General features: G+C 44.8%; 2 protein-coding genes and 2 non-coding genes across 4 annotated transcripts in view; 2 read left to right on the forward strand and 2 right to left on the reverse strand.

Annotated features, from left to right (window-relative positions):
• Positions 1-6193: 6193 nt before the first annotated feature.
• Positions 6194-6265, reverse strand: trnaw-cca (transfer RNA tryptophan (anticodon CCA)). Its single transcript has one exon. It is a non-coding gene; the product is annotated as a tRNA-Trp (tRNA).
• Positions 6266-6596: 331 nt separating this feature from the next.
• On the forward strand, positions 6597-6678 carry trnac-gca (transfer RNA cysteine (anticodon GCA)). The gene has a single exon. It is a non-coding gene; the product is annotated as a tRNA-Cys (tRNA).
• A 4442-nt stretch (positions 6679-11120) lies between these two features.
• On the reverse strand, positions 11121-11786 carry LOC144482275 (histone H1-like). The gene has a single exon (XM_078201454.1). It carries the CDS (start codon positions 11784-11786, stop codon positions 11121-11123), a length of 666 nt encoding a protein of 221 aa, XP_078057580.1.
• Positions 11787-13249: 1463 nt separating this feature from the next.
• LOC144482211 (NACHT, LRR and PYD domains-containing protein 3-like) overlaps positions 13250-21725 on the forward strand; it is a 90065-nt gene continuing 81589 nt past the window's right edge. Inside the window, exons 1-2 of the mRNA XM_078201412.1 lie at positions 13250-13382; positions 14087-14214. Coding sequence (XP_078057538.1) covers positions 13250-13382; positions 14087-14214 — 261 coding nt within the window. The remainder of the gene's footprint in view (positions 13383-14086; positions 14215-21725) is intronic.

A 21725-nucleotide genomic window follows, 5' to 3' on the forward strand; every position in this document is an offset into this window, starting at 1 on the left:
AGACTGACGGGGCAACCTGATTGAGGTGTTTAAGATTGAGGGGAATGGACAAGGTGGATAGGGAGCAGCTGTTCCCCTTAGTTGAAGGGTCAGTTACGAGGGGACACAAGTTAAAATTGAGGGGTGTGAGGTTTAGGGGGGAGTTAAGGAAAAATGTTTTTACCCAGAGGGTGGTGACAGTCAGGAATGCACTGCCTGGGAAAGTGGTGGAGGCGGGGTGCCTCACATCCTTTAAAAAGTATCTGGATGAGTACTTTGCATGCCATAACATTCAAGGCTATGGGCCAAGTGCTGGCAAGTGGGATTAGGTGCCCAGGTCAGGGCATTTCCTGCATCGGTGCAGACTTGATGAGCTGAAGGGCCTCTTCTGCACTGTAATATTCTGTGATACATGGCCTTACTACCCAAGCGTGAAAAGTTCTTTACTCACAGTTACTGTATTTTGTGTGTCATAATAAACGACAGAAATTTGGTTCATGTCTCAATAGTCAATTTGTTTATCCCACATAGAATTGTTGATATTTCAAAAGCGTTGCCTGATTCTGTGGTGAATGCTGAAAATGCAGTGACTTTTGGAAAACCTGTCAGAAACATAGTGTGATTTCTATTTATGTATTGTTTGATGTTGTTGCCATTTTTGTTTTTAATACTGTGACTGTGTGGCAATCAAGATAAATAAATGAGTCATGATCGAACTGAATGGTGGAAAAGAGTCAATGCGCCTTGTGGGGGGCCAAGGATAGATCCTTGGGTGATTCGGGAGGTAACAGCACAGGAGTGGGAAGAGAAACCATTGCGGGTGATGTTGTGCTTAAGACCAGAAAGAGAAGAATGGAACTGGGGAGTGCCATCTTACCCAGCTGAACAATCTCTCCACCTGTCCCCCACTATTGACATAGTTGACTGCACCATCCTGCTCCAATACCTTCCCACTGTCAGGTCAGTGTTCACAGCAGATGAAGATGTTAATGTACCTGACAACCTGAGGAAACTAATGATGAATGAAGGGCTGGGCCTCAGGAAACGAGTGTAAAGAAAGCTGGAGTTCTCAATCATCTTCGTCTCGGGCGGCAGCTCCTTCATCTCAATGTGTGTGGTGAGATCAGGCCATTCTGCTCAGTCAGGAACAGCCAGACTGACTGCAAGAGAGAGAGAGGCTGAAATTAGAACCAAACAATGAGGGAGACCCACTGAGAGTAACCAAGCCCTGGCCCCAGACACAGGGCACTGGAAGATCCCAGTATTTCTCCCTGGCCTATGCAGAGTGAGGTTCTCTAACCCGGTGTGGCACTGCGCCCCACACAAGAACACAGGAAGATCCCAGTCTCTGTGCTGATTGGTGTGACGGGGTTTGCAGCGCCGAGACTGGGGAGCTGCAGCGTGACATGTTTCCACAGGAAGCCGCCATTCGAAACCCTGAGCTGCGGATTGACAGCCGGGCGAGACGGGATTCCCGCTGCCAAAACCCTTCCCCCATCCGAAGCCCCACCGCCGGCTCAGGATCTGGGCCCGGGGACTGAAACCACTGGCCGGACATTTACCGCCGCCCGGTGTCTGATGGGACCAGTGTGTACCCCCGCCCTCTGTCCAATCACAGTCACCGACCTGTGACCGACAGCTGAGAAAACCAATCAGAAATGGAGCCATTTCTGTTATCCAATAGACGCTCTGCGCTGATTGAGTGATGGCTGCCTCGTCTAATCAGTGAGCTCAGTCTGTCTGACATGTGCGCGAACAATGGAAATGACGTTTTAATCTTGACCAATAGAGCGACATGCTTCAAACAACACTCGCCCACATCACGATTGACATCGGCCTGAACCAATCGAAGAACGCCGCTGTAACACATACACCAATCGGAATGCGGCGCTGATGTTCGGCTCCAGCAACGTCACTCCCAGCCCAGCGTCATTGCGTCATACAATTCGATCCGCGGCTAAAACCAATGAGAAATCAGACAGCTGGAGGCGGGTAAAGAATCCTTAAAGCGGAACCGCTATTAGAATTACCGTTGTACAACTCTAATTTACTTACGATAGTGAAAGCAACAACGGGATTGGTCAGAGCGTGAGAGAAGTAGAACTCGGGGGAAAGGAAGGAGGAAATAAATGTAGCAAACGCGATAGAAATGAAAGGAGAGGAAAGGAAGATGGAGGCAGTGAGGTTGAGAGAGGGAATTCTGGAGCTGAGTCGCTGAGAATTGAAAGCACAGCCATCACTGGTGGAGTGAATCGATGATGTGGAGATGCTGTTTCTGGGGGTGTTTCCGAGTCGGGCATGGTGGAAATGCTCTTTAGTTTTCTGCATGTTGCAGACGAAAGTCTCATCTGCTTCTCAGAAGGAATGCTCAGTGAGCTGGGGCTAAGTTTCTGAGTTAGCACCCACACAAGCTTTACCTGCAGCCTGGAGCTCAATTACTGAAGTGGGATTTTGTCTTTCTCATCAGGACGGTGCAGGCTGAACAGGTGCAGTGTTGCAGTGAGGAAAATGAAAAAGAGAATTGGTGCAATGACACAACCTTATTTGGCTGCAGTTTTTACTGAACGGGGTTTGTGTTGGTTCACTGGGTTAGGATCACTGACTGCATGTATTTGTGGAGTGTTTTAGGTTCATTTATTAACATCGCAAGTAGGCTTACATTAAAACTGCAATGAAGTTACTGTGAAAATTCCCCAGTCGCCACACTCCAGCGCCCGTTCGGATACACTGAGGGAGAATTTAACATGGTCAATGCACCTAACAAGTGCATTTTTCGGACTGTGGGAGGAAAATGGAGCACCTGGAGAACACTCACGCAGAAACAGGGAAATGTACAGACACTGAACAGATAGTGATCCAAGCCGGGAAGCAAACCCGGGTCACTGGTGCTGTGAGGCAGCAGTGCTAACCACTGTGCAACCATGAGGAGAGGGTGCTGACACATGTCCGTGAGAAGCCAAGTCTGACGATAATAGCGAGAGTCATACAGTACAGAAGAGGCATTTTGACCCATCACGTCTGCACCAACAAACCTACATTAAATCTACAAGTATTCCTACCTTCCAGCACTTGGCTCGTAGCATTGAAAGTTATGACATTTCAAGTGTTCATCCACATACTTTGTAAAATTAGTGAGTTTTCCCACCTCTACTACCTCTCCAGGCATTGCAATCCAGACTCTGACCATGCTTTGGATGAAAAAATGTTTCTCTCAAATCCCCTCTAAACTTTCTGCCCCTCACCTTAAAATTCTGCTTCCTTGGTATCAACCCTGCAACGAGGAGGAACAGCTGCTTCCTATCCACCCTTTCCATAACCCTCATAATCTTATACACCTCAATCAGGTCTCCCCTCAGCCTTCTCTGCTGTAAAGAAAATGACGCGAGCCTATATAGTCTCTCTTCCTAGTTCAAATTCTCCATCCCAGTCAACATCCTGGTGAATGGCCTCTGCACCCTCTCCAGTACAATCATATCCTTTCTCCAGTGATTTGACCAGAACTGCACTCAGTGCTCCAACTATGGCCTCACCAAAGTTTTGTATAGCTCGAACATTGTCTTGCTGCTCTTATAATCATACATTAATACTCCATTCCTCATGTTTCATGAATCTTCACAACTCACAGAGTGAAAGGCTCTTTTATCATCAAAAAATACAATGTACGGCAGCTGGAGCTTTCCCTTGTATTTTCAGGGATCTAGGAATCAGTGGATCATCTAGAGATAGAACGAAAAGAATATTTTCACAGTATTTATTCACATGGTACTAACATCAGGTTGCAGTAGTTATGAGCCGATTGCATGGCCTTATGGCTAAAGTGTCTGACTTTGGTGTTTATAGTAATGATGTCAGAAAATTGCAGGTTTGAGTTCTGTCACGGTCATTTCTGGTGGAGCATCCAGGGAACCGATCTTACACATCATATTAAATCCACATTTTCTTCCAAACATTGCAGGGTGCTTTCTCAGAATGTAGGTCCTTGTTATTTTATTAATTCAATTCTAAAATAATCTTAGCTCTGAACAATTCCACAATATCTGTTTGATCTGGATAAATTATTGATGTTCCCAACTAGAGCAAAATGCTTTGTATTGATTGGGTGATTGAAATTCTGTGGAGGCAATTCTAATTTCCTCAGGACGAGGTTTAATAATGAGCTGAATGAAGTGGTTTTTTTACAGGGATGAAAGGTTATGTCACTGGGCTGGTAAACCAGAGGCCCGCACTGATCTTTGGAGGCATGGAGTAAGTCCCACCATGGCAGCTGGTGAAATTTAAATTAACTGATTTGATACACAGAATTATTGATCAAAACAGAAACAGGAGTAGGCCATTCAGCCGAAATAAGTCTGGACTTGAAACCAAGCCTCAGAAATGGCGGCCTTGAAATTCCTGTTGATTGGTTTCCCACAGGAAACATTTTCACTGAACAACAGAGAACATTTCACACAACAGGAAACACCTTTGCAGAACAGAAAATAAAAATTCTGCTCAAGGTGGCTCATATTTACATAACCGGGAATCTGGTCAGACCCCATTTGGAATATTGTGAGCAGTTTTGGGCCCCATATCTAAGGAAGGATGTGCTGGCCTTGGAAAGGGTCCAGAAGAGGTTCACAAGAATGGTCCCTGGAATGAAGAGCTTGTCGTATAAGGGACAGTTGAGGACTCTGGATCTGTATTCCTTGGAGTTTAGAAGAATGAGGGGGCATCTTATTGAAACTTACAGGATACTGCGAGGCCCGGATAGAGTGGGCATGGAGAGGATGTTTCCACTCGTAGGAAAAATTAGAAACAGAGGGCACAACCTCAGGCAAAAGGGACGATTCTTTAAAACAGAGATGTGGATGAATTTATTCAGCCAGAGAGTGGTGAATCTGTGGAACTCTTTGCTGCAGAAGGTTGTGGAGGCCGGGTCATTGCGTGTCTTTAAGACAGAAATAGATAGATTCTTGATTAATAAGGGGATCATGGGTTATGGGGAAAAGGCAGGATAATGAGGATGAGGGAAATATATGATTGAATGGTGGAGCAGACTCAAATGTCCAAGTGGCATAATTCTGCTCCCATGTCTTATGAATATATTTACACAACAGGGATGAATTTGACACAACCACAGCAAAGATCTGTCAACGGCAGAGACACAGTTTCACAACAGAGAGAACAGTTACACAGCAGAGAGTGCAGTTACACTTACATGAAATTAATTTTAAAACAAGGTCTATCTTTATGTAACAGAAGATCCCTTTTCAAACATAATCAGTTGTTCCATCTCAGTATCTTGTTGGTTTGTTCGGTACCTTCTCTGTCTATCGCTCTGTGTGTGTCCTGATCATCTCTTACTGCTTCTCTGTGTGTCTTTCTCTGTCTGTTTGATTCGGGCTGATGTTAAGTGTTATTGTCCAGCCAGGGTGCGCTTCCCAACACGTGGGTCTTGTTTGAAATACAAATACAATGAATAGTTTCTTCTCACCCACGCAACAGGAATAGGCAGGAAGCGGCAACGTTTCGGGACAGAGTGGCTGGACCCATAACCCAGAGGTCGATGGATCGAAACCATCATGTGCTATCATGTTCTCACGAACATCAAATCGTAACATTCGGCTGCTGCCCAAAGGTAAATCTGGGTTTTCTCGACAGTAAATTTGTTTCATCATCTTGATTTTCATTAACTGGGAACACAGCGCATATGTCCCAGGTTCACAGAAAGTAGTCTCACAACACCAGGTGAAAGTCCAACAGGTTTATTTGGTAGCATGGGCTTTCGGAGAGTTGCCCTTTCATTAAATGGTTGGACAGCTTATTCAGCCAAAAGCACGGGATTAATTCCTGTATCGGTTGAGATTGTTCATGAAGGCCCGGCTTCGAAGCCTTGCTCCTCTCTTGACGTGTGAATCATCCTGTTAAATCGCCACAGTCAGCTGTCTCCTTTGATGACCCAAAGGAACATCTGAGTCTGTGGACCTTGCTTTAATTTTGCAAGCAACGAACACCTCACAACTCTGACACATTGTTTCAGATATAAAACTGTGCAAAAACAAAACTGAGCATGCGAACCGGAAGCATCCCTAAAATATCATTTCTACCATCGTTTTGAAATTTGTCATTTCTACCATCGTTTTGAAATTTGTCATTTCGGGAACAATTGCAAACAATTAACTTTACCAAGATACCAATTTTGCCCAGACACAAAATCCGACGCAGAAAAGCTTCATGAGCCTGACGTGATTTGAACACGCAACCTTCTGATCTGGAGTCAGACGCGCTACCGTTGCGCCACAAGCTCAGACTGCTTGCTGCATTTTACATCCGGGTTATGTTCGGTGAATTCAAAATCAAACTGGGACCAGGGAATGGAACTGTCTCCCTCTTTACTTTCTGTGGTTACACACCGAATGGAAGATTGGCAGCGAACCGGATTAGCAAGAAAGCAGCAACACAGCATTATCCTGTGGGAGAAATATGTTCTTTGTTACGGGTGTTAAAACACCCTGGTTTGGTGAGAAGTCAAAAGAGAAAACGCTAGAAAATCTCAGCAGGTCTGGCAGCATCCGCAAGGAGAGAAAAGAGCTGACATTTCGAGCCCTTTGTCAAAGCTTGGTGAGAAGTTATTGCGTGACGAGGTGGCCGAGTGGTTAAGGCGATGCACTGCAAATCCATTGTGCTCTGCACGCGTGGGTTCGAATCCCATCTTCGTTGGTGATGGTTCGTTCATTGTTTTGAGGTTCACGGAACCAAGATGAAGTTTGAACACACAGGCTTGAGAGAACAGTCCAGGACAATTCCATATTCCCATAATTCTCATCCTCTGAGAAACTCGATTTGACAGTCAATTCAAATCAGGGCACCCGCTTTGGGCACGAGTTTGCCACCATGTCAACATGTGGTTTCGGAAGCTCCAAAGCAGACGCCAGTGGCAGATTTTGTCTTTCCAGAATCGGCAGGTCAGCCATGAAAATTAATGCTATATTAGCTGGTTTGGCCATGCTAAATAGCTCCTTAGTGTCAGGGGGATTAGCATGGTAAACATATGGGGTCTCGGGGATTCATTCTGGGTGGGATTGTTGTCGGTGTAGGCTTGATGGGCCGAATGTCCTCCAAGTTCGAGGCGGCAGTTTCGCTTCTCTGAGAAGATTGACACACCAGTTCCTAATTTCTTCAAATTTTACCCAGAAAGCTGACTCCGATGAGATTCGGACCCACAACCTTTGAACATTTCACAAGACAATGACTAGCAGTCTAACATGCTGGTACCCACTGCAGCAAACAGGTCCACAGCAGACGCCATTTCCCTGGCCCTGCACTCAACCCTGGAACACCTAGGTAACAAGGATACCTCTGTCAGACTCCTATTTATTGACTACAGCTCAGCCTTCAACACCATTATTCCCAGGAAACTCATCTCCAAACTCTGTGGCCTGGGCCTCGGCACCTCCCTCTGCGACTGGATCCTGAACTTCCGAACTCACAGACTTACCTCGAATGGGCTTACTTTGCATGAAGTTGATCTTTCTCCCCACCCGAGCTATGACTGTAACACTACATTCTGCACTCTCTTGTTTCCTTCTCTATGAATGGTATGCCTTGTCTATATAGTGCACAAGAAACAATACTTTAACAATACTTTTTCACTGTATGTTAACATATGTGACAATAATAAATCAAATGAAATCAAATCAAAAATGCCATTCTTTGTGCCACAGAGACATTGCTGCAGCAACTATTCCCCGTTCCCATCTGGCAATTTCTGATGTCGTCGAACAGACAGTTGAACAGTTCAGCAATTGGGCAGCGATTACATTTCAAAAATACTTTATCATCATTAAAATATTTTGGGACGTCCTATGGTTGTGAAAAGATATACAGATATTCCAGTCGAACTCTGAAAGGACACAGACAGGTTGGTGGAATGGGAGGACATGTGGCAGATGATGAATGAAGTGATTCATTTTGGTGGGAATAACACAAAGCGACAATATAAAATAAAGGATTTAATTCCAAAAGGGGGTGCAAGAACAGCAGGACATATTTGGACACGTGTATATGTCATTCAAGGTGGCAGGACAGTTTTTAAGAGCCGTTAATAAAACATACTGTATCCTCCAGTTTATAACTGAAAACAAGAAGTTTATACAAATTTACGGCAAAGAAAATGCAGATGTGCTGTTAGATATTTTCAGCCGTGCCCCTCGCCTGAGGTGTAGTAATCCTGAGGCTAAATCAACACCATTAAGCACTCCCTGTTGAGATGGGGAACAGCGGATGGTCATTTGGGATTATGGTGACTTTACCTTTATATCTGTGCCATATTCAGAATATGTTTTGCATTATCTGCTGATTTTCGAGGATTGGGATCTTTCTGATTCTGTTGGTAGAACTGTGCGTGTACAAGCAATTTGTTCTGGCGGTCAGCTCCCGGAACAGTAAACTAGTTTGGAATCCATTCTGTATTTGCAAACTCTGGGATTGTAAAAGAGTTGATGGATCTCCTCATTCTGAATCTTCAATGCATTTTTTCAGCGTCGCTGACTGGGCTTGCATTTTTTAAAAAATTAATTCATGGGACATGGGTGCCACTGGCTGACCAGTATTTATTGCCCAACTCTCGTTGCCTGCGGGCAATTGAACGTCAACCACATTGCTGTGGCTCTGGAATCACATGTCGGCCAGACTGTGTAAAGACGGCAGATTTTGGTCCCGAGAGGACCAGATAGATTAATACAACAATCGACAAAGGTTTCATAGTCATCAGGAGATCTTTAATTCCACATATTTTTTATTGAATTCAAATTCCACTACCTTGTCAGGATTTGAACCCGGGCCCCCAGAATACGAGCTAAGTTTCAGATTTCAGCGATGATACCACAAGGCCAAGGTCTCCAAATTTCCTTTGAACTGAGTGGCTTGGTAGGCCACCTCCGAGGGCCTACAACATTGTTGTGGGTCGGGAGTTGTATGTAAGCCAGTCCAGGTAAGAATTCCTTCCCTGAAGAGCATTAGTGCTTTAGTTGTCTTTTTTTACGAAAGTTGATTCAAGGCCATTGATTCCAGATATTTTTATTGATTTTGAATTTCGCCATCTGTCGTGGTGGGAGATGTGTGAGTGTTGGTCTGTGAGAGCTTGTGTGGGTGTGTGTGTGGGTGTGTGTGAGAGAGAGAGTGATGGAGATTCACTCATTTTCAGTGAATGTGAATTAACCCCTTATATTCATACACGGACACTGTGATCCCCTTGCCCTTGCGAATTCCTAAGAAGTAATTATACCACTGATATCCGTTGTCGTAGCGTCTGCATGGTTTCCCCAATGTGCCATGCCTCGGGACATCCTTTCCTGCAGCGTATCAGGTACCTGAAGACGCTACGACAACGGATGAATGAACACCGCTCGACAATCACCAGGCAAGACTGTTCTCTTCCTGTGGGGGAGCACTTCAGCAGTCACGGGCATTCAGCCATGGATCTTCAGGTAAGCGTTCTCCAAGGCGGCCTTCACGACACACGACAGCGCAGAGTCGCTGAGCAGAAACTGATAGCCAAGTTCCGCACACATGAGGACGGCCTAAACCGGGATGTTGGATTTATGTCACATTATCAGTAACCCCCACAGCTTTCCCCCTGATCTTGCAGAATCTTACTCGCTGTTCTGTCTGGAGACAATACACATCTCTTTAGCCTGTGTTTACTGTTCCCTCCACCCACATTATCTGTACCTTTAAGACCTGGCTGGCTGTAGAGATTTGCATTCTAATTAGTATTCTGTAACTTGATTTCTGTGTCTCTGTGCACTGTTGGAGAACAGATTTTCACTCCATCTGACGAAGGGGCAGCGCTCCGAAAGCTTATGGTATTTGCTACCAAATAAACCTGTTGGACATTAACCTGGTGTTGTGAGACTTCTTACTGTCCTTTCCCTCTGCCAGACATGATGATTGTTCACTCAGATCTCTGCACAATATGAGAGGAAATCTTTCAGGCTCCTTTTATACAGCCCGCCCCGACCTGATTGAGGAAGGCGGAGTGAGAGAGCAGAGAGGGGAGGAGACAGAGTGAAGAATAAACACAGAGCGGGAGGGAGGAGAGAGCCGGACTGACACACACACACAGAACGGCCCCTGATCTTTCAGCTCCACCTCCAGTTTCTGCAACCGCCAATTTCAACCCGTTTATTAACAATGGAAGCGAAACACAGCTCCCCAAACAAACCCGTCACAAACAAGTGTTTCCACAAACCCGCAACTTTGAAATATGGAATCAAACAGAAAATGCTGCAAATAATCAGCAGCTCCGGCAGCTTTTGTGAAGAGAGAGAGAGAGACAGAGTTAACGTTTCGGGTCGTGACTTTGTTCTTTTGTGTTTTTAAACCTGGTCCGTAATAATTCCCAGTCAGTCATATTCCGACCTAAACACAGTCGATTCTATAGCAAGAATCTTCCTCCGCAACATTCTCACACACATCTCCTTCTCGCTGTTTGCAAACACTTTAATGAAGCTGCTTGGGGCAATCTCCTGTGTTAAAATGAAGGGAGTCAGGATGGCCGAGCGGTCTAAGGCCGCAGTCTCCTCTGGAGGCGTGGGTTCAAATCCCACTCCTGACATTGATGTTTGGCTAAGAATTGCCGTCTCACAGCGCCAGGCACCTGGGTTCGATTCCCGGCTGAGGGCACTGTCTGTGTGAAGTTTGAACATTCTCCCTCGGCTTTCTCCGGTTTCCTCCCGCACACCAAAGTGCGTGTTAGGTTGACTGGCCATGCAAAATTGCACCGGAGTGTCGGGGAGTAAATAGGGTCATGGGGATCCGGACTGGGTGAGATTGTGGTCGGTGCAGACTCGATGGGACGATTGGCCTCCTTCTGCACTGCAGGGATTCGGTTAAAAATGAGGCGCGAATGCGGTGTTTAGCCGCCAGTGTTACTGAATCTACCAGACATCTTTATTATGAGAGAAAGTGGCGATTGAGCAAATGAAATTCAGCCTCGACTCTGTTTCGCTTTAGTCTGAATTTGAAATGATCTCTATTGAGAATGAGCCGGGCCGCGGGACAGGAATCATTTTCTTGCGGGATCAGCTCTTTCCTGAGAGATGTGGGTGGCTCTGAGAAGAGCCTTTGGGTTCAGAGGTTTACAATTTGCTCGGGTTGTTTCACTTCTTTCCTGACGCTTTCTTCGCTTTTGCTGCTTTCACTTTGGGTTTGGCCTTCGATTTAGTCACTTTTTTGACAGACTTTCCGCCCGTCACCTTCTTCACAGGAGACTTTTTCTTCAGGGCTGCTTTCTTCACCGCCTTTTTTGGAGTTGCCGCCTTCTTGCTGCTTGTTTTCTTCACTGTTGATTTCTTCACTGGAGTTTTCTTTGCTGCGGGTTTCTTGGCTACGGGTTTCTTGGCTGCTGCTTTCTTTGTTGTCACCTTCTTGGCCGCTGTTTTCTTTACTAAAGATTTCTTGGCTGTTGGTTTCTTCACCTTCTTTCCCATTTTCCCCGGGCTTTCCTTCTGAGCGAGTTTGAAGGAGCCGGAGGCGCCCTGTCCCTTTGTCTGCACCAGAGAGCCTTTCTCCACCTTCCTCTTGATAGTTAACCTGATCTGGGAGCCGCGCTTCCCCACATCCACTCCACTGCCAGCCAAAGCTTTCTTTATCGCGGCCAGGGACTTCCCCTTGCGATCGCTGCAACCCGCCACAACATTGAGGATCTGCTCGCCTAACTTGGGACCGGCTGCCGCAGGTCGGGGAGCCGCCTTCTTCTTCCTGGGAGACTTCACTTGAGCGGGAGCGGCTGGAGGAGCCGTTTCGGCGGCTGCAGTTTCAGTCATATCCGAGAGTGTGTGGAAAATCTGTGTGAGTCAGAACTGGATCCGAAATGAACCCAGTGGCGGCGGCACAGAGCAACTTAAAGGCAGAGAGCGGACGGAGCAGAGACAAGCTGCTGTCAGCACCCGGCTCCTCCAACCTCTCTGTGTTTCTCTCTCCTCACAAACTCTCCCATTGCAATGAAATTTCCGCCTCTCCAGAGATCCAGCTCACATCCTTCATGTCTCTGACACACGAATGTTTGCTGTTGAAAAGGTTTCACTCGAACTGAGAACTCCATTTTCCACTGAAACCCGTTTTACTGCTGCACTGATCGCGCTCTCACACGCGATAGCTGACATGTTCTCTACTTTTCCACTGAAATCTTGAATTTAGCGAACCATTTGCCTTGAAATCTCACTTTGGGGCTCAGCAGGGGGATTAAGGGAATCTTTGATTGGAAAATTGTTTTATTTTACACAAGAGAGACTCGGTGATCTCATGATCAGAACAGACACACAAACACAGTTGGATTAGTCTGACTCCCCCGTCCCTTTCATACACTCTCTCTTACACAATATTCACACCTACACATTCACAGGACAAAACTTTTACCAACTGTAAGGTCCCAGGACGGAATTTCTCCTCCTTTTAGCCTTTGCTCTGTATCCCGGGGGCGTCGTTATAGTTTTTCGCCTCAGTAACTGTTAAACACTCTGAAGCCCGCTCCCCGCAGATTGTCTTTGAATTCATTCATGGAATGTGAGTGTCGCTGTCTGGGTCAGCATTAGTTGCCCATCCCTAATTGCCCTTGGGTAGGTGGTGAACCGCTGCAGTCCATGGGGTGTACGGCCACATCTGTAAACCAGATTCCGCGGCAACAGACAGTTATATCTGTTTTTTTCAGTTATTATAGCGGTTGCAAACATCATTGTGTTTCTTTAGGGTGAAGATACAAATTAACTGCTCTCGGAGTCTCTCAATTTTCCTGTTTTATTTGTTTTTCCTGCACTGACAGGTAACAGTAAATCACAACCTCAACAACCAGTGACAGCCTGTTAAATATTCATCCCCCACTCGCTGATAATGGAGTTTCTGACAGTGGCAGACATGTTCTGACCATCCTCCGATTGGGCCCGAAGGTGACCAGATCCACTGTCAGAGCTGGACTTTCAGACTGAGGGGGTGGCAGAGCCAGGTGAGTGATGATGGTGACTGTGCGAACATTTGACCAAGGGTCAGTTCCTGGCCATCACAGTGGTAATTCATTTAATTATCTATCGCAGGTCAGAACAGTAGGTGGGCACTCCTAAAATAAAATTGACTAAAAATTCTCATCATCGCTGTGTTTCTAATGGAAAATCCACATTCAATTTGCTTTCAGCTGAAATGTTGTTTAAATGAAATTAAAGACCTCAAAACTAATCAATGAGTTCTCAGTCAGAAACAATAGTAAAAAGAAAGGTGGCCTAAACTGTCCAGAACTATGAGACAAGCCAAGTTCAGTTTACAAACTGTGCTATGGACACATCTGGTATCTGATGAAATCAGCAACTCAGGAAGTTCAGTAATTATAACGAATGAAAATAACGGTTGTTTAAGCAGAGTGAGCGATGGTGGTATAGGGGTGAGCATAACTGCCTTCCAAGCAGATGACCCAGCTTTGATTCCTGGCCAATGCATTGGTCATTTATTTTGAACCTTATCCACGGCCTCTTGTGTTTTAAACTGAGTGGACAAAAACAGGGCGAACGAAACATTTGACAGGAATGAAATAAAATGCAGATACCTTTTTCATTTTTTGTTCGGACATAATTCTTTTTTAATGAAAAATATTGGAAGAGAAAATCAAGTCTCTGACCGAATAAATGAATTTTCAGCCAGACACAAAGACTCAAAGTAAAAGTAGAGGAACAAATTTCAGCTCCCACACTGTGTGTTGAGCAATCCTGGTGCCTGATGAAGTTAATGTGAACTTTACTGAGGTGGTTACATTATTCTGACAAATAAGATCTGCCAAAAGATAAAATACTGGAAAATCTCAGCAGGTCTGACAGCATCTGTAAAGAAAGAAAAGAGCTGACGTTTCGAGTCCAGATGACTCTTTGTCAAAGCTTTGACAACGGGTCGTCTGGACTCGAAACGTCAGCTCGTTTCTCTCCTTACAGATGCTGCCAAACTTGCTGAGATTTTCCAGCATTTTCTCTTTTGGTTTCAGATTCCAGCATCCGCAGTGATTTGCTTTAATTTGTTCAGTAAGCAGCTGCTGTTGCCCCGTGGTTAAGGCGTTGGATTTGAAACCCGATGGGGTTTTTCCGTGCAGATTCGAGCCCCGCTGCCAACGAGTGTGATTGGAAATGTATGCTTTCGACAGCCACAGAGTTGCAAATCCTATTTTTTTGGAAAGAATTATTTGGATCTCCAGCATGCTTTCAGCTACATAACAAGAAGGTGAGCTTGGAAAGGACACCTAAGTGTCCTCAGTCTGGCAAGGACAAGATAGGCCGAATGGATTCCTTCTTTGCTGTTACATTTCTCTGGTTCTTTCGAAGGTCAGTAAGAAGTTTAACAACACCAGGTTAAAGTCCAACAGGTTTATTTGGTAGCAAAAGCCACACAAGCTTTCGGAGCTCTTAGCCCCTTCTTCAGGTGAGTGGGAATTCTGTTCACAAACAGAGCTTATAAAGACACAGACTCAAATTACATGAATAATGGTTGGAATGCGAATACTTACAACTAATCAAGTCTTTAAGAAACGAAACAATGTGAGTGGAGAGAGCATCAAGACAGGCTAAAAAGATGTGTATTGTCTCTAGACAAGACAGCCAGTGAAACTCTGCAGGTCCACGCAACTGTGGGAGTTACAAATAGTGTGACATGAACCCAATATCCCGGTTGAGGCCGTCGCGCGCGCTTCCCCTCCGACGCGCGCGCGCTTCCCCTCCGACGCGCGCGCGCTTCCCCTCCGACGCGCGCGTGCGCGCGCTTCCCCTCCGGCGCGCGCGCTTCCCCTCCGGCGCGCGCGTGCGCGCGCTTCCCCTCCGGCGCGCGTGCGCTTCCCCTCCGGCGCGCGCGCTTCCCCTCCGGCGCGCGCGCGCTTCCCCTCCGGCGCGCGCGCGCTTCTCCTCCGGCGCGCGTGCGCTTCCCCTTCGGCGCGCGCGCTTCCCCTCCGGCGCGCGCGCGCTTCCCCTCCGGCGCGCGCGCTTCCCCTCCGGCGCGCGCGCGCTTCCCCTCCGGCGCGCGCGCTTCCCCTCCGGCGCGCGCGCTTCCCCTCCGGCGCGCGCGCGCGCGCGCTCCCCCCCTCTCAGATCTTCTGGCACACACATCCTTTCTATTACATGAATCCTCTTTCCGGCACACACCTTCCCTCTGGCACACATCCTGTCTGCACACACACCTTCACTGGTACATACTTCCACTCTGGCAATCACGTACTTTCTGGCACACAGATCCTCTCTTGCGCACATACATTCTTCTGTTGATTCCTTCACAGTCTCCATCACTTTCTCTCACACTCTCTCACTCCATAACTCATTCAGTCACTCTCTCGATCACATCCTCCATCTCACACCCATTCACACACTTTCAAACTCTCTCACTCACTCTTTCACACTTTCCCTCACACCTTCATAACCTCTCTCACAGATTATCTCTCTCTCTCAAACTTACTTTCTCATGTTCATTCTCTCACACCGTTTTTCATACTATGTTTCTCACCACTTCTAATTCACACCCACACATTCTGCTCACTCGCTCTCGCTCGCACACTCTCTCTCATTAAGGTAATAAGGATCCACTTGTCCCGTAAAATGCTCTTGCCTTGCCGCTATTACCCAATTATAGATTCTGACGGCCTCTGTTTATTGCTCGTGTTCCTTAACTGCAGCAGTTCTCCTGTTTGTGCAAAGTTGACCTTTTTCCCATCATGCTCTGCATTTCGCTGTTAGTTCCCCTTTGAGCATTAGCGAATTGGAGCACAATTGAGCCTCATCAAACCTCACTCTTGTCATGCAGCTTTAATAGAAACGCATTCCAAGCATTTCATTTAATGAGACAAACAAGAACAGCAATTCAATTATTGCTTCATTTTACACTTCTCGTACCAATTCAAACAAACAGTTGCAACTCATTAAATCTTCACTCTACTTGAACTAACTGAACATCAACTTTCAATTGAACTTTAACACTTAAACTGCACTTTAACTTTAACTGAACATCAACTTTAACTATTTAACTGAAAATAGATACTACCCAGTTGAGGAGAGCATTGGCCATTAAATATCCTCGATGTAGAATCTATTTTCCCCTTCTCTGAAGCATCCTTCAGGGTACAAGTCTACTTGCGATGGTCGGTCTCTTTGAGTTATCGCTGCCAAACAAAGGACTCACGTGGCTTTTTATCCACAATTCTTCACTCGCCTCCGGAAGATTATCTGTCATCCAGCTAATTGTGTAACCAGAAACCGATCGCATGGCTCGAACATCCACTGAAATTACTTTTGAAAGACGCCTTTACGCTTAGTTCATTTTATATATCCCATACATTACAGCTATATAAATCAGAGACGCAGTGTTTCTGTTAATGGAAACAACTTCCCTTATCTGGGCCAATACAGGAATTTCAGAACACAGCTCCCAGACCACAGTCTCTTTCCGACCGGTACCTGGTTTTAATCTACATGTTGAATAAAAATCCCAGCATGCTTCTCTCCCAGCGAGAATACCCTTTTTCCAGTCACTGTTGCCATTATTCTTGTTAAGTCATTGTTGTAGCCGTTCTTTCTCCGTCCACACCCTGTTTAAGCAGATACTCAAATCCATGTCATGTTACATTCGAAGTATATCGATCAGTCGTTCGGGCTTTCTTCTGTACAATTACGTTTCTAACTTATTTTCCATTTCATCTCTCCGGAATTCAAATGATCAAAGTTTGCATTTGTTACTTTACCGTCGAAACTACAACAATAATTGCAACATGGAAAGTAATTCTTATCCAGAGTTGTATGTGTACTTTCGCACCCCAATTCCAAAATTCCTCTCACCAGTTGGTTCCGTTTGTTGCTGCAATCACTTGCCTGGTTTCCCCTCTTTCTTGAATGACTTGGGCAATCGTTTGGTGAATTGTATTTGTTTCTTGATCCATTGCCAGTCTTTTTGTAAAATTACAATGTTAGTTTCACACTTATCAACGTAATTGCCCAAAGTACTGTTTGATTCTTCAGTGACATTATGAATGTTTTCTTCCAGTTTATCTCTGTCGACCAGCTTGAGGTGGCCTCAGCGTGATGGGATCTGGGCTTTAAAGCAAAGGATGGTGTTAGCAATGGGAAAAACTCTCACAGCCATATTCCTATTCTTTCAATTAGGTGGTAATACAATATTCCCCGTTTCCCTTATAAGGAACTTGGACACTGTCAATATCGAGGCTTCGGATTTCCATTGTACAATTCAGATGTTTGTCTGTTTTAAATCCACACAAGGCTTTTACGCTGGGATATACAAGATCATAGATCATAGAATCCTACAGTGCAGAAGGAGGCCATTCGGCCCATCGAGTCTGCACCGACCTCAATCCCACCCAGGTCCTCTCCCCATTTCCCCATGCACTTACACTAGTTACGCTCCCTGACACTAATTGGCAATTTAGCAAGGCCAATCCACTTCACCCGCATATTTGGACTGTGAAAGGAAACTGGAGCACCCAGAGGAAACTCACGCAGACACAGGGAGAATGTGCAAACTCCACGCACACAGTGACCCAAGCCGGGAATCGAACCCGGATCCCTGGTGCTGTGAGGCAGCAGTGCTAACTACTGTGCCACCGTGCTGCCCCTCATAAGATAATGAGACCATAAGAAAAACATACAGACGTAGGTTGTTCAGCTCCATGGGCCTGACCCTTGATTCCCTTGCTGATCAAAAATATGGTTCTCAGCCTTAAAAATACGCAATAATTCTTCCGCCACAGCTCTCTTTGGAAAAGAGTTCCAAAGACTCTCAGCCCTATGGAAGAAGAGTCTTTAATTAGCGTCCCTTTATTCAAAGTCTATGCATTCTGGGCCTAGAGTCTCCCATGACTGGAAACATTCCCTCAGCATTTAGCCTGACAAGAACCTTAAGAATCCTGTCTGTCTCAATGAAATGAGTTCTCATTCTTCTAAATTCCAATGAGTAGAGTCCCAACCTGCTTAACGTTTCTTCATAAGACAATTCCTCCATGAGTTCTGTGAAATGCCGTGAATGAAATCATATATTCCTTAAATAAGGGGACCAAAAATGTTCACAGTACTCCAGATGTGGTCTCACCAACACTTGCAACACGACTTCCCTACTCGTACTCCAACACCATTGAAATAACGGCCAACATTCCAGTAGATTTCCTGATTACCTGCTGCACCTATGTGCCAGATGTCTGTGCTTCGTGCTCAAGTACCACCAAGGTACTTTGTCTTGTGACTTACTGCAGTTTTTCTCCATTGAAATAATACGCTTTTCTTTTGTTCTCCCTTCCAAAATGAACGACTTGTATGGGATAGAGTGAAAGTTGGCCGATTGGATAGGTAACCGGCTATCTGATCAAAGACAGAGGGTGGTGGTGGATGGAAAATTTTCGGACTGGAGGCAGGTTGCTAGCGGAGTGCCACAGGGATCAGTGCTTCGTCCTCTGCTATTTGTGATTTTTATTAATGACTTAGAGGAAGGGACTGAAGGGTGGATAAGTAAATTTGCTGATGACACCAAGATTGGTGGAGTCGTGGATGAGGTGGAGGGCTGTTGTAGGCTGCAAAGAGACATAGATAGGATGCAAAGCTGGGCTGAAACATGGCAAATGGAGTTCAACCCTGATAAATGTGAGGTGATTCATTTTGGTAGGACTAATTTAAATGTGGATTAGAGGGTCAAAGGTAGGGTTCTGAAGACTGTGGAGGAACAGAGAGATCTTGGGGTCCATATCCACAGATCTCTAAAGGTTGCCTCTCAAGTGGATAGAGCTGTGAAGAAGGCCTATAATGTGTTAGCTTTTATGAACAGGGCTTTGGAGTTTAAGAGCCATGGGGTTATGCTGCAACTGTACAGGACCTTGGTGAGACTACATTTGGAATATTGTGTGCAGTTCTGGTCACCTCACTATAAGAAGGATGTGGAAACGCTGGAAAGAGTGCAAAGGAGATTTACCAGGATGCTGCCTGGTCTGGAGGGTAGGTCTCATGAGGAAAGGTTGACAGAGCTCGGGCTGTTCTCTCTGGAGCGGAGGAGGTTGAGGGGAGACTTAATAGAGGTTTATAAAATGATGAAGGGGATAGATCGAGTGAACGTTCAAAGACTATTTCCTCGGGTGGATGGAGCTATTACAGGGGGCATAACTATAGTGTTAATGGTGGGAGATATAGGAAGGATGTCCGAGGTAGGTTCTTTACACAGAGAGTGGTTGGGGTGTGGAATGGACTGCCTGCAGTGATAGTGGAGTCAGGCACATTAGGAACATTTAAGCGGTTATTGGATAGGCACATGGAGCACACCAGGATGATAGGGAGTGGGATAGCTTGATCTTGATTTCAGGTAAAGCTCGGTACAACATCGTGGGCCGAAGGGCCTGTTCTGTGCTGTACTGTTCTCTGTTCTGACTTCACATTTTCTCAAATTATGCTCCATTTGCCAACTTTTTGCCCACTTACTTAGCTTACAATAAAATATTTATAGGTTATTTGAATCCATCTTGCAACTTGCCTTTCCACCTATTTTTGTATTGTCTGTAAATTTGGCTACAAAACATTAATTTCCTTCATCCAAGTCATTATTATATATTGTAAAGATTTGCAGTCCCGCACTGATCCCTGTGTAACCCCACTGTTTATAGGTCACCAACCTGAAAGGGAACGCTTTATGCCACTCGCGGTTTCCTGCCCATTAGCCAGTCCTCGATCCATGCCAATACACTGCCTCAAACATCATGGGCTCATATCTAATATCTTGAACTTTTTTGACGTACCTTGTAAAACGCCTTCTGGAAGTCCTAATACATCACATCTACTGCCTCCCCTTTCTCCACTCTGGTTGAGAGTTCCTCGAAAAAGTCTAATAAATTAGTCAGACATATTTCCCTTTCATGAAGCCATGGTGATGCTGTTTAATTAGATTATAATTTTACAAATCTGCTGCTATTGCTTCCATCATAATTGATTCCAATCTTTTTCCACAATAGATGTTAGGCTATTCGGCCGATAGTTACCTGCTTTTTGCCTCCATCCCTTTTTGAATAGGGGTGGCATATTGGCATATGGGGAAGGAGCAGGCAATTATCTTGTCTCTTTGATAGAATTCAGCTAATGTGGTACCCACCAGCTTTCCCTTCTACTGTCCTTAACTATTTTTCCTTTAGTTCGTGAATAGCGTGATTGGCGCAAACTCTGTATTTTATTCTTTTAAGGTTTTGAATTCCATTCCATAACTGCAGACAATTAAATGATGGAAAAATCTTATCATCTGTTGCAACTTCATTGTCATTCCCAATATTTAACTTTATCTTCCTATCTGCAGATCACCTCGTTCCTCTACACATAACAGCCCTAAAGTGTTATTGTAAAATTACTTTACAGTCATTAATTTCTGACATATTAGCATTTAATTAAGTATAAATTCAGCAACATATTTTTCATGCCTCTTTATACGTTAGCTGAGTTTACATTAACATTACTCCTCATGCATAACATACAAAAAACTTCATATTACCTTTAGAAATTGAGGCCAAGATTCAAATTGACCAGAAGCTGAGAATATGTTTAACTCATCACTTTTCAAACAACAAAAAGGTCTTGAAACTCAAAAAAAACATATAGACTAAATCATATTACTCCTTGTTTCTTAATAACAATTTTAAAAAATGCTTATTATCCTCTTAAACAGTATGTAACTTCTTAAATACGAGTTGCTAATATTCATACAATCAATTTATTTAAACAGTTAAATATACAGGCATGGCAGGTTTAAGAGAAGGGTTAAATTATCAGTTGCCGCAGTGCCTGAGTTGAAATGGAAGTTAAGTGAATTTAATCACAAATACTTTAATTCAAAGGGAAACAAATTAGTTTAAATGTGTTCACCTTTTCTACAAAAAGACAAAGCCTTTACATCCCCAATTATCATTATGTTGTGATAAACAATCTTGAAGTCTTGAAGCTGGTCGACTTCCTGATTGTCTTGTGCTTCATGAGCTATATATTTAAAGAAAACACAAAATATACATTTGGCTTGGAGCCAAGTTAGTTAATTCAGTCCAGATATATCTGTCTATTTGAGAAAAACTGAAAGCTAAAATCTGCTCTAAATAAAAAATCGCAATCCGTATATGAGATGTGCAATAAATTTAAACAGAGAATTGTTAAGTTATGTGTGGAACCGGAGGAGATTGGTGAAGCATTGAACCAATATTTCTCTTCGGTGTTCACGCAAGGGGGCATGAATATAGCTGAGGAGGACACTGGGTTGCAAGGGAGTAGAATAGACAGTATTACAGTTGATAAGGAGGATGTGCAGGATATTCTGGAGGGTCTGAAAATAGATAAATCCCCTGGTCCGGATGGGATTTATCCAAGGATTCTCTGGGAGGCAAGAGAAGTGATTGCAGAGCCTCTGGCTCTGATCTTCAGGTCGTCGTTGGCCTCTGGTATAGTACCAGAAGATTGGAGGTTAGCGAATGTTGTCCCATTGTTTAAGAAGGGGAACAGAGACTTCCCCGGGAATTATAGACCGGTGAGTCTCACTTCTGTTGTCGGCAAGATGTTGGAAAAAATTATAAGGGATAGGATTTATAGTTATTTGGAGAGTAATGAATTGATAGGTAATAGTCAGCATGGTTTTGTGGCAGGTAGGTCGTGCCTTACTAACCTTATTGAGTTTTTTGAGAAAGTGACCAAGGAGGTGGATGGGGGCAAGGCAGTGGACGTGGTATATATGGATTTTAG

Source organism: Mustelus asterias, unplaced genomic scaffold (genome assembly GCF_964213995.1).
Source record: "Mustelus asterias unplaced genomic scaffold, sMusAst1.hap1.1 HAP1_SCAFFOLD_35, whole genome shotgun sequence".
NCBI classification, from domain to species: Eukaryota; Metazoa; Chordata; class Chondrichthyes; order Carcharhiniformes; family Triakidae; genus Mustelus; species Mustelus asterias.